Source organism: Schistocerca cancellata, chromosome 4 (assembly GCF_023864275.1).
Source record: "Schistocerca cancellata isolate TAMUIC-IGC-003103 chromosome 4, iqSchCanc2.1, whole genome shotgun sequence".
Lineage (NCBI taxonomy): Eukaryota > Metazoa > Arthropoda > Insecta > Orthoptera > Acrididae > Schistocerca > Schistocerca cancellata.
The window spans coordinates 611,277,581-611,290,741 of record NC_064629.1 but is presented as its reverse complement, the minus strand read 5'-3'; the positions used below and the strand labels follow the sequence as shown (position 1 = coordinate 611,290,741).

Genomic DNA, 13,161 nt, shown 5'->3' with positions numbered 1-13,161 from the left:
CTCACCATACGGGATGCGTTTAGTGGTTTTAAGTTCCTGGATCTTCCGTTCCTCAAGGAAAACTCTGCATTCCCTACTCCACACAGGGTGATCCCCAGAGCAGTTGACACACTTGGGAGGAGAGGAGCAATCAACTCCCTCATGAGCGGCTTTACCACATTTCCCGCAAGTGGCTTCCCCTTTACAGCCGAGAGTAGTGTGGCCAAAGTGTTGGCATTTAAAACACCGCATGGGGTTGGGGTAATAAGGCCGTACACTGAGACGTAGGAAACCTGCCTTCACATGCTCTGGCAATTTGGTGCTGTTAAACGTAAGAATAAATGAGTCAGTTTTTATGAGAGCACCATCCACCCGTTTCATAACGTGTTGCACGTCGACAATTCCTTCCCGGGACCATTCAGACTTCAGTTCATCTTGGGGAATGTCGACGAGATCTCTGCAAGTCACAACACCCTTGCTGTAGTTCAAGGTGTTGTGAAATTCAGTCTCTATCGCAAACTCCCCAAGAAATTGTGCCTTCTGAAGGTTCTGGACTTGCTGTAAGCTAGAGGTTTCAACCAGCAAGGTGCCATTGCGCAAGCGCTTTACAGACTTTAACGTGCCAGCAATACCCTCTAAGACCTTCTGTATATAAAATGGCGAAACTTTTTCAAAACTCCCATCTTTTCTTTTAATTATGAGAAACACATTCTGTGAAGCAGAATGCGTTCTGTTACTAGTACCTGAATCAGGAGGACTGGCTACACGAGCCCTCTTGTTAGATTGGGTGTTAGAACCTACCAGCGGCCCACCCTTTCCGCTGGGAGGAAAAGAAGAAAAGTTCGAGGGTTCCATCTCGATCCCACGAGCAGCTAGGGAACTAAAGATCCGCTCAGACAGAGCCCCGCGCGCCTGAGTAAGCCTTATACAACTGGGGTGTGGTAGGTGCCCCAGAGGTTGCCCGCTTGCGACTGTTCCACCTCAACAGCCATGCATCTCATAGGCGCGGAGCACACCGGAAGATTGAGGGTTTTTTTATAGAGGTTTGTTCCATCCTCGCGATCCGGGTGGTCAAGCCAAGATCCCCATTCCCTGAGACACACAACATTCCACCGCCGCGCCGCACGGTGGTCGCTGAAGTGTACTCAGAGCTTACGGTGACGGGGGACTGGTGTCGCTTACCAGTCCCCAGCTCAGGAACCCCGGGGTCGCCAAGCCCGTACTCAGCAAATGAATGCTGAGCCCCTGGGGGCTTTTTATCATCTTTGAAGAAAAGGAACCTACCCCAAAAACTCTAATTTCCATCAGACAAACACTCCATAATTCAACCTCCAAAGTAAAATTTGTGGGTGACTTATTAGAATCATTTCCAATCAAAACGGTGTACGGCAGGAATACAATCTTTTGCCTATCCTCTTTAATCTGGTTTCGGACAAAATAATACAAGAGTAAAGAAAAAGAAATTAAAAACCAAAACAATTGACAAACCACACTACTTTGAATGCCTAAAATTATAACAAAATGTCTTGGTGAGCTATCACAGCCGAGTCACTGAATAAATGTGAACTCTCAAGGAAGGGGCAGAAAGAATTTTTCTCTAAATATCCTTCCAAAAACTAAGTACATCTGTTCAAAACATCTTACATACAAACTGACCACAAAGTATGGAAAAATCAAGTGAGTCCCATGCATCAAGTATTTACGCAAAAACCCTTGAACCTACAGAGGGAGAGAAAACAGCACAGGAAACTTGGATGCAAAAACTTACAAGAGATAATGGTAAAAATCTACATTCAAAGTAAACAATTTATTTCCATACACATGAAAAACAGACACTCCAACATCGTTATCTAGCCTGAAACTTTTAAGCCAGCAGAATGCTTACACTCCACAGAAAAGGTGATCTGGAGGATACCCTGAAAGTAGAATGCAAAATTCTAGGAGAGATACTCAGCACCAAAAGAACAGAAAATGGATACAGACTACAATCCTGAAAAACACCCCAAAAAACAATTTCATCTCACAGCATACATCAGAAAAAGAAGACTGAAATGTTATAGGCATAGCCACAGGCTCCCAACAACAATATTTACTCACAAAATTGAGACAGTAACTTGAAACCATACCCTGGATCCAGCAGGACAAAAAATTGACAGATGGGAAGTACTGCCAGTGAATGAGGTCACCACCCCAGCAGGGACAAAGTGGGAGCTGCATGGAGAGCTTGCATGATCCAACAGATTTCAATCAGACATAATAATAATAATAATAATAATAATAATAATAATAATAATAATAATAATAATAAATAATAATAATAAATAATAATAATAATAACAATAACAAAAAACAAAAAAGGTTAGGTAAAATCTCACAACAAGAAGCGACAGAGCAATTAGATGAAAAGAAGCAGAAATTACAAGCATTGGCCAAACAACTAAGATGATACAAACAAAAAAGTGAAAATAGAAGGAAACAAAATCAAACATTCAACACAAACAAAAAAATTACCAGACAATAGATAACACACACATTAAAACAGACAGTCCACCAAACATAACAGACATGGAACACTTCTGGAGCAACATATGGTCAAACCCGGTACAACATAACAGGCATGCACGGTGGATACAAGCAGAAACAGACACATACAAGATGATACCACAAATGCCTGAAGTGATAATTTTGCAACATGAAGTCACCCGAGCAATTAATTCTACACACAATTGGAAGCCCTGGAAAAGATAAAATAGTAAATTTCTGGCTAAAGAAGTTCACCTCAACACATTCACATCTAACTAAATTATTTAACAATTACATTGCAGACCCATACACATTCCCCGACACACTTACACATGGAATAACTTATCTGAAACCTAAAGATCAGACAGACACAGCAAACTTAGCAAAATATCGCCCCATAACATGCCTACCAACAATATACAAAATATTAACTTCAGTCATTACACAGAAATTAATGACACATATGACACAGAACAAATTATAAATGAAGAACAAAAAGGCTGTTGCAAAGGAGCACGAGGATGTAAAGAGCAACTGATAATAGATGCAGAGGTGACATATCAAGCTAAAACTAAACAAAGGTCGCTACACTATGCATACATTCATTACCAAAAAGCTTTTGATAGTGTACCCCACTCATGGTTACTACAAATATTGGAAATATACAAAGTAGATCCTAAATTTATACAGTTCCTAAACATAGTAATGAAAAATTGGAAAACCACACTTAATATCCAAACAAATTCAAATACTATCACATCACAGCCAATACAGATTAAGCGTGGAATATACCAAGGGGACTCATTAAGTCCTTTCTGGTTCTGCCTTGCTCTGAACCCACTATCCAACATGCTAAATAATACAAATTATGGATATAATATTACTGGAACATACCCACACAAAATCACACATTTGCTATACATGGATGATCTAAAACTACTGGCAGCAACAAATCAACAACTCAACCAATTACTAAAGATAACAGAAGTATTCAGCAATTATATAAATATGGCTTTTGGAACAGACAAATGTAAGAAAAATAGCATAGTCAAGGGAAAACACACTAAACAAGAAGGTTACATATTGGATAACCATAGGGACTGCATAGAAGCGACGGAAAAAACAGATGCCTATAAATATCTAGGATACAGACAAAAAATAGGAATAGATAATACAAATATTAAAGAAGAAATAAAACAAAAATATAGACAAAGACTAACAAAAATACTGAAAACAGAATTGACAGCAAGAAACAAGACAAAAGCTATAAATACTAACGCTATACCAATATTGACCTACTCATTTGGAGTAGTGAAATGGAATAACACAGACCTAGAAGCACTCAATACACTTACACGATCACAATGCCACAAATATAGAATATATCACATACATTCAGCAACAGAAAGATTCACATTAAGCAGAAAGGAAGGAGGATGGGGATTTATCTACATAAAAAACCTACATTATGGACAGGTAGACAATTTAAGAAAATTCTTTCTAGAACGAGCAGAAACTAGCAAAATACACAAAGCAATTACTTATATAAATACATCAGCTACACCACTGCAATTTCATAACCACTTCTACAACCCTTTAGATCACATAACATCAACAGATACGAAGAAAGTAAATTGGAAAAAGATTACATGGCAAGCACCCGTATCATCTAACACAGCCACACATCAATCAAGACGCATCCAACACATGGCTAAGAAAAGGCAATATATACAGTGAGACAGAAGGATTCAGGATTGCAATACAGGATCAAACAATAAACACCAGATATTACAGCAAGCATATTACTAAAGATTCCAATACCACAACAGATAAATGCAGACTTTGCAAACAACAAATAGAAACAGTAGATCACATCACAAGCGAATGGTACAATATGAGCAAATACAGAATATCCCAGAAGACATGACAATGTAGCAAAAATAATACAACAACAACTTGCCATACAACATAAACTAATAAAACAACATGTTCCCACATACAAGTATGCACCACAAAATGTACTGGAGAATGATGAATACAAATTATACTGGAACAAACCATTATAACAGATAAAACAACACCACATAACAAACCTGACATCATACTCACCAATAAAAAGAAGAAATTAACACAACTAATCGAAATATCCATACCCAATACAACAAATATACAGAAGAAAACAAGACAAAAAGTTGAAAAATACATCCAACTGGCTGAGGAAGTCAAGGACATGTGGCATCAGGATAAAGTTGACATTATACCAATTATACTATCAACTACAGGAGTCATACCACACAATATCCACCAGTACATCAACACAATACAGCTACAACCAAACGTATATATACAACTACAGAAATCTGTAATTATTGATACAGGTTCAATTACCCAAAAGTTCCTAAATTCAATGTAACATATACCGTACAGTTAAAAGGAAGTCACACTTGATCAAGGTCCACCTCACTTTCCATTTTTAACCAGACATAACATCTGAGAAAGGAAATAAATAATAATAATAATAATAATAATAATAATAATAAACCATGAGACTACAAAAATTTCAAGAAAAGTTATGTTTGGAGCACAGTTCTGTATTATTGTGTTGCAAGGCATAGACAATGGGAAGGTGGCAGAAGGGGGAGGGAGGGGGGGGGGATTTAATTATAGAAGCCTTTGAAATTCAGTGTTAAAGGAGACTGCTGAAGATCAGAGGGATTAAATGAGTAAGGAATAAAGATGTAATGCAATGAGTCAATGAGAAACAATGTCTAATAAAGAACATAATAAAATGAACTTATAGAACACCTAGATGCATATGACACGAGTTGTTGCTGTAATGCTGTGGAATGGCACAGTTACGCTGAAATGAAGAGGATAGCTGGAGTGCAACAGAGCTGCATTAAACTAGACTCACGATAGATGGCAATAGAAGATTAGTTTCCAAGAACCTGGTTTATGCTGCTTTTCTTAAATGTTGCACCCTTTAATGATTTTATCAAGTCCTTCAGTGCATCCACTACTTACATTAAATTATTCAAGAGTTTCTGACTGTCTCATATATTCAAGCCTTATAGTAAACAGTTGACCATTGTGAATGTAACGGCCAGTGGAGGACAAAAGTTAATTTAAAAACCTATTGTGTAATGTTATAAAGTCATATGAAACAATATTCCTGAAGCCCAAGTACATTTAGATATCCACAAATGTACCGTGAACCTAGAGAAGAGACAAGAACAGTACAATATGTGTAGCCAGGGTTGTAATAGGTTATAAATGAGATGCATAATTAATAGATAGTAGTTTTTAATTATTTAAATCTGAACATGGTTGCAATACATTTCATGAGACAACACATGCTTGTTTTAAGGTTGCTGAATAAGAGCTCTAGCTGTGTATCAGCAATTTGGAAATTTGTGGTAAATTCCTATGGGACCAAACTGCTAATGTCATTGGTCCCTTGACTTACACACTACTTAATCTAACTTAAACTAACTTATGCTAACAACACCACACACACCCATGCCCAAGGGAGGACTCGAACCCCTGACGGGGGTAGCCGCACGAGCCATGGCAAGGTGCCTTAGACCACACGGCTGTGGCTGTGTATCAGCTGTCTTGACAGCATCAGACCATGTTACATGCAGAAAATCAAAAGGAAGAAAGGAAAATTAACATTTACTATTTCATTGCTGATGAGATCATCAGAAACAGAGCTCAAGTTTGGATTTGGAAAAGAAATCAACTATGATCTTTTCAGAGGAACCAACTGTGTCATGTCACAAGCAATTTGGGGAAACCATGGAAGTCATATATTTTAAATGCACCTCCCGAATGTGAGATCTGTGAGTTAACCAATGCGACACTTCACTAGAGGGTAGTCAGTCACAATGCTTAAAAGCTAACAGAAAGGACAGTTTGAAACTGCAATTCTTGTTTAGTTTACTCACTTCTGAGAGCTGGTACCCTCCTACCCACACTTCCCTCATAGGCAGATGACCACAGTTTCTAGCTCCATGAAGGAAGAAAGGCAGGAAGGAAGGAAAATTAGGGTTTAACACCCCCATCAATGATAAAATCATTAGAGACTGTGCATAAGTTCAGAAGGGGGAAGGAAATTGAGTGCAACCTTGCAAAAGCAATACTGAGAATCTAAATCTGGGTGGGGGTTTGAAGCACCACCATCCTAAATAAGAATCCGAACAGTAATAAATGGTAAAATGCATAAGGATACCCCAACAGGTTAATAAGAGCTATACTGGTTGAACTCACCACTTTCTGAGCTTTTCAAGTTGTTGTCCTTCTCAGTTAACTCCATTTTCATGCTTTCTATTTTTTCTCTCAGTTCCTTAACAGTTGCAGTCAGAGATTTATTCTCTTTCACAATATCTTCCTTCTCTTTTTGATAATCTGACAAAAGTTTCTTCATATCTTCCAAGGCCTTCTCCTGACTGCCCATTAGCTCTGCAGCTTTCTCACACTGCAAAACAAAGGATCTCATCAAACTAACACAAACATTGAGATCTTTTCATTTGTAGTGGAAATTGTGATAACTTATGTTTGGGTGCCACTGAAATATTAAGTTAAAATTTCCTTCTTAAAATGGAAAGCAGAAAATTCATACTTGGTTATACAAATGGAGATCACTTGCAGCCACAGAATTCTAACATTTATTGCACCATATGTACAAACTGAAGTACATAATGAACAAACCCAGCTAAAAATTTATAATCAAATAGTCATGTCAGATTGTTTACTACCAAAATTTGACTCTACTGGAAAGTCAGAGTGGTGAGTAGTCGTGGTGGTGATGGTGGTGGTTGTAAGCTACAGTGTCCAGTGGAAACATCGCAGACAGTAAAGAAAGACTTTATTTGACTCCAATACACGATATGTCACAAGTCAGCAAGAAAGCACATCGCCTCCTCTGCCATCTCTGGCCAGCGCTGGCTTTTGCTTAGATGTTGCGCAGACAGCCCATGATGCTGAAAGCAGGCCCATGGTAGGTCAGTAGCCTCTGGAGACTACAACTGTTGTCAGTAGCGTGCTACTCCTCTTGGCGGCATAGTGTCCAGACGACCTCTTGTTCTACAAGCACTAGCATGGCGGCGCATGGCGACGGCTGTGCATAGGATTCAACTCACTGTCCTGTGACAGGAGTAGGACAGCAGCTGAGGAAGCAAGTCCCCTCAGGAACTTAGCATCAACATCATCAAACACAGATGGCAGACTGGCAGGGTTGTGACACCAAGTCCCTTAAAGAACTTAGTGCTGGTCATAGGCACAGCCTGGTCTTCAACCCATGGCTGCTGCTGGCAATGTCCAGTTGTCTCACTGGCCAGAGTAGCTCTCGTGTCTTGGTGCTGCTGGTCTCTGGTGAGGAGAAGTGCCTTTGCATCAAGTTTCATACTTATTTATATGCTTCTGGTGCACATTTGTTTCACAAAAACCTGTTGCCTAGACATGTCACCCATAAAAAAAGAGGCTGTGCGGGTGTTGTGACACTGACCCGCTTGCTATGTGGTTACTACTGTGCAGTGCAGTTTAGCGTTTTATTCTCTTATCCTGGTCTCACAATCCCCTTGTGTGTCCGTTATTGTGAGCCACATGTCACCAAAATGGTGCCTAATGGCCTGCAGCTGCTAATGCTACATTTTACAGCAGCTTTCTCAGTACTTTTCATTACTTTTGCGCAAAGACTGGGTAGCAACACTACATTGCCCCCCACCACAAAGAAGAGCCAGTCCCTCGGATCTTGATCTGGCTCAGTCTCTACTGTAATTACCTTTACTCTATATTTGTAAAACTAGCTCGTACTACTAAATGGGCTACTCTTAACTGCTACACCATTACTATATTAATCAGCAATTTGGTAAATCTATCTTCCATCCTTCGCTTGGGGGATCCAGTCTATGGCAACTTTAATTACCTTTGGATCAGGTTTTTGCATGGCTCATCATTTCACATACATCAGAGCTTCCCAGAGCAAAATCAGTCACTATGGCACTACCAACTGTGACACTGAAGGTCATGGCTGCCTGACATCTACTTTACTCATACTTTTCCACATGCTGCAACAATTGTTCTATAGTGATTCACCCCTCCTGTTCTGCTGTCATCCAAGTTTGTGAACAATCCAGGCTCAGTTCCCAGGTGTCAAGAAAGGTAAGATTTTGTTTTGATAACATCTCTACAGGTTCATCTGGCCAATACAGCTGTGGCTACGTCTCGTTCAACAGAGTAACTTCCGTCATCATAGCAGGTAAGGGAAACATAGGTCCCGTAATATCACATATAGTCCTGTTGATTTACATTCCACTACCTCGCAACTCTAAATGTTTTGCCCTTATGAGTTTCCCTTGCTCGTAACAACTAGCAACCATTACTACATCGTCATATACCAAGTGTATCCAATGTAAAAATGCTCTCTGAATATACAGTTCAGGAATGGTCACCTCTTTTCAGCAAGGACATCCCTCTGTTTTAGTTCTGAACAATTGCATGATGCATGTGCTCCAACCCATCACAATCTCACGAATTAGGCATATGGTGACTACCCCCAGCCCCTTTTTACTCTCTTAGAATTGCGCAGTACCATTACTATCACCTTCTGCATCTGCTCCAGTAATCATGCATATGCCCTGAGCAACTGTCTTTGCTCCTTTGAGACCTCTCTCAGCCTTCTCCCATTATCTGCTAAATGTTGCACCCATGCAGAGCGGCCACAAAGAAATGATTAAAAAATTCCTTAATATTTCCAGGTTTTCCAGCAAACTTTTTAATACTTTTACCTGATTCTGAAAATTGTATTCCTATTATAAAGACAGTTTTAATTGTTTTCTAACTACCAATAATCAAATCTTGTAAAAAATTCACAAAAATTAAGAAGACACATTCAACTTTGTTTATTTAAATAGGTTTTTTTTATTTTATTCATTTTTATTACATTGGCATAGTTGGTATTTTATAAGCAATTTAACACTCTGATACAATTTAAGCTAAAACGTGTAGTATGAACTAGTACAATTAAAATTTTAATATCTGGTAGATCAAATTATTGAAAATTGTTACATCACACATCAATAGCTTGAATCTCAGCTTAAAGTTTAGCTTTCCTGATCCCACATCATTCCCCCCCCCCCCCCCCCCCTCTTCAATTTCTACAAGTTTTCTTTTCAGAACTTCTGATTCAGTTGCTGTAGCTTCTTTTTGCTGACATTTAGTTTCTTCTCATAGTTTTGAATGTGAGTTCTGGTAAGAATGAAAAACATTTTGGAACATCAAGTGTTGCAACAGCTCCAATTGTTTCACTCTGGATAGTCATATATATTAATTGTTGAGCAATTAACATTTCATTTATCATATTCTGAACTAAGCATTCAGAATTGACTGCTAAACCTCTTTCAATATTAGATTGCCATGACAAAGTCAAAACTATCTTTAACAGTTTCACTAATAATTGGGGATTCACTCAAAAAATGATCTAGGCATCTGTTAGCCTGTGAAGAATTTTTCAGAAGTTTTTTGGCCAAAGGTTGAGAACAAACTGTTGCAATCTCAAGTAATTTCATCAGCTGCAATACAACAGATCCAATTATTTTCATTCAAAATAGTGAAATGACTTTCAGTCTTCCACTTCTGACTTTAGCAAAATGTACAAGACTTGGATGAAAACATGAGACTGCTTTAGTAAGCTTATCCAGTTAAGGTGATCGCATCAACAATTTTTCCATAAAAGCTAGGAAAACAGTTGTGGTATCTTTTGTAAATTGTAAAATTGAAAGATCAGTGACTATTATTTTTTAATTCTTTGATAGCTTTCTTTTGAAAGTTTTTTTTTGCACCAAATTTTAAGTCTGTACTTGATAAGGAATCAGACTTCAGTACATCTGCATTATATTTTGAATAACTGTCACAAAATAGCTATGCAAAAACAGTGCCATAGGAGCATTAGTTTGATATTCATGTAAGAATGGTTGTGACCCAGTTGCTAATGACCAATAGAATTCCAGGAACTTTCATCATTCTTCCTACCCTTCATCCAGTACTTTTCTGCCACACACTAATTTATTACCTTTCATCCCCCTTGGCCTGATAAGCTGTGATCACGCATTTATATAACACTTTCTGCTTCAATTCTGCTAGCATCACCACCTGTGGCACTAAATTTCATTTCTCTACATAGTAATCTGTCATGCATAGTAAATTGCTGTTGGTTGCCATACTGTCTACATTCTTCATCCGCACTGTGTACTACTTGCCATTCCCAAAGGTCCTGACCTACTGGTTGTACAACTGCTGTCTTCCTGGTTAACCTGTCCACATTTTTGTGCTTCTTCCCTGGGTTACGGACTATTTCGTACTCAAATTCACTGATTTTTTAATGCCCACCTTATCAATTTACTTTGAACTTTGTAACCACCTCAAAGCAGCATGGTTCATCACTATTTTTAACTTTCTTCTGTACAAGTAACACCACAAGTATGTTACCCCATACACCAAAATAAGATACCCCACATCTTGGATCACATCTCTGGCAGACGCACGTCATGATGCTCTCACTAAGTTAAATGATTAATATTGAAATAAGAGCTAATTTAGTCAATATTGCATTTTAGACTAGTGCATTTCCTTCTTTGCTAAGCTATCTATTGAATGTTTCGCTTTTCTGAACATATTTAGATTGAGAACAAAGTATTTCGTAAAGGTCAATAGTCATTAGTTTTGTTTACACTTTAGGTGTAAATTTCGAGCAAGTGTAGATCTTTATTTTTCTTACTAGACTTAGCAGCTCAAAGTTAAATTAATTTGTGTCTGTCATACAGAGTTTAGGTAGTTAGGCCTAGTTAAAACTTTCAATAGTAAGTTTAAAAGTTTGTTTACATTAGTGTTAGTTACGTATTAGTACAGGCTACAAAACTTAAGTGCTCTTTTGCCAAGTTGTTCTCTGCTTTTGTGTAAATTTTTTTATCAAGCCATGTGTGACAAATGTGGTGGTTGCCGTAAAAAATCTGAAGGAGGGAGTGTTCTGTGAAGACCGTAGATTACTGTTTCATTGGGGCGAATGTAGTGGCGAGGTAACAAAGGTAGATAATGAGGCTCTTCAATGGCAATATAGGTTATGTAGAAAGGACAGAAAAATTGCTGAACTGTAGTCAAAAATTTGAGCCATTAGAGCTGAATTAGAAAATGTGAATTTGGAATTATGTAAGCTAAAGGAGGAAAGAGGGATAGGGTGCTGGGAAAAGGTAGTAAGCAAAGGGCGAAAAAGGGAAACTGCTGAAAAAACTTTAGAAATTCCGTTAGTAAATCAGTTTGGCTTGCTAGTGGAGGAAGGACCTCACCCATATGTAGCTGACTGCAGGTTGAAGCAGAGTATTAGACTTAAAGAGGACAGGTTGGGATCAAATCAGAATAGGAAAAGAAGAATTTTGGTTCAAGGTAGCAGTCAAGGGAGGGGTGCAGGCCAGCAGCTTCAGGAGAAATTAGGTGAAGGGTACCAGACCACAAGTTTTGTGAAACCAAGTGCTAGCCTTAGGCAGGTGACAGAAAACTTAGGTCAGCTATGCAGAGACTTTGAGAAGGAAGATCAAATAATTATAGTTGGGGGAGCAGGAAACAGCCTGGCTATGAATCAACGATATAGTATTGGGAGTGACCTGGATAAAATAGAAGCAGAAATTGGGCACATAAATGTGGGGTTTGTGGAGGTCTTTCAGCACCATGATTGGCCCTGGGTAAACACTGCTGTAAGGCGTGTTAACACTGAGCTGAACAGGATGCTCCACACACCAGCAAAATCTCACACAAGTGTTATTCCAGTTGATGCTATTGGTAGGTGGGGATACACTACACATGACCTGCACCAAAATAAGAAGGGGAAAGATAAGTTAGTTTCTCTATTAGCAGATACTGTTAAGGGGGGCCACAGTCAGACAAGGGATGATCCCAGTGGTTAATGGGACCAGGCAGACATGTTTTTTAGGTTAAAGGCCGAAGTCCAGACAAACAACAATCAAGAAAGATAGAATAAAAGAAGCTTTATGTGCAGTAAATAGGGATAAAGGTAATGGTAGTATCAATTTACTTCATCAAAATATCAGAGGAATAAAAAATAAAGTACGTCAGATGTTAGTATGTTTAGATGATCTCAAAAGTGCGACTGATATACTTTGTCTATCTGAACACAATGCAATTGTGGGGATGGAAAGTGTCAGTATAAATGGGTATAATTTAGCCTCTTACACTTGCAGATCTAGCATCGATAAAGGGGGAGTTGCCATTTACACAAAACAAGGGTCTAAGGACAAAACTGTAGGAGTAAGCAAATTTTGTGCTGATCAGCACTTTGAGGTTTGTGCATGTGAACTACAGCTAGATAATGTACTGTTGATATGAGCAACAGTGTACAGGTCCCCATTAGGGGAGATATATATATATATATCTCCGCACATACACAGACACAAGCAGACATTTCAAAAATGACAAATGTCTGCTTGTGTCTGTGTATATGCAGATGGATATGTGTGTGTGTGCGCGCGAGTGTATACCTGTCCTTTTTTCCCCCTAAGGTAAGTCTTTCCGCTCCCGGGATTGGAATGACTCCTTACCCGCTCCCTTAAAACCCATATCCTTTTGTCTTTCCCTCTCCTTCCCTCTTTC

At 38.7% G+C, this 13,161-nt stretch overlaps 1 protein-coding gene across 9 annotated transcripts in view; it reads right to left on the bottom strand.

Annotated features, from left to right (window-relative positions):
- LOC126183741 (spindle assembly abnormal protein 6 homolog) overlaps window positions 1–13,161 on the bottom strand; it is a 335,654-nt gene that overhangs the window by 127,336 nt on the left and 195,157 nt on the right. For all 9 annotated transcript variants that reach the window (XR_007536801.1, XR_007536802.1, XR_007536803.1 and 6 more), the window contains one exon: window positions 6,772–6,979. Coding sequence is in view for 6 of the 9 variants with exons in the window: in XM_049925950.1 (XP_049781907.1) it covers window positions 6,772–6,979 (208 nt within the window). In the remaining 3 variants the exon portion in view is untranslated. The remainder of the gene's footprint in view (window positions 1–6,771; window positions 6,980–13,161) is intronic.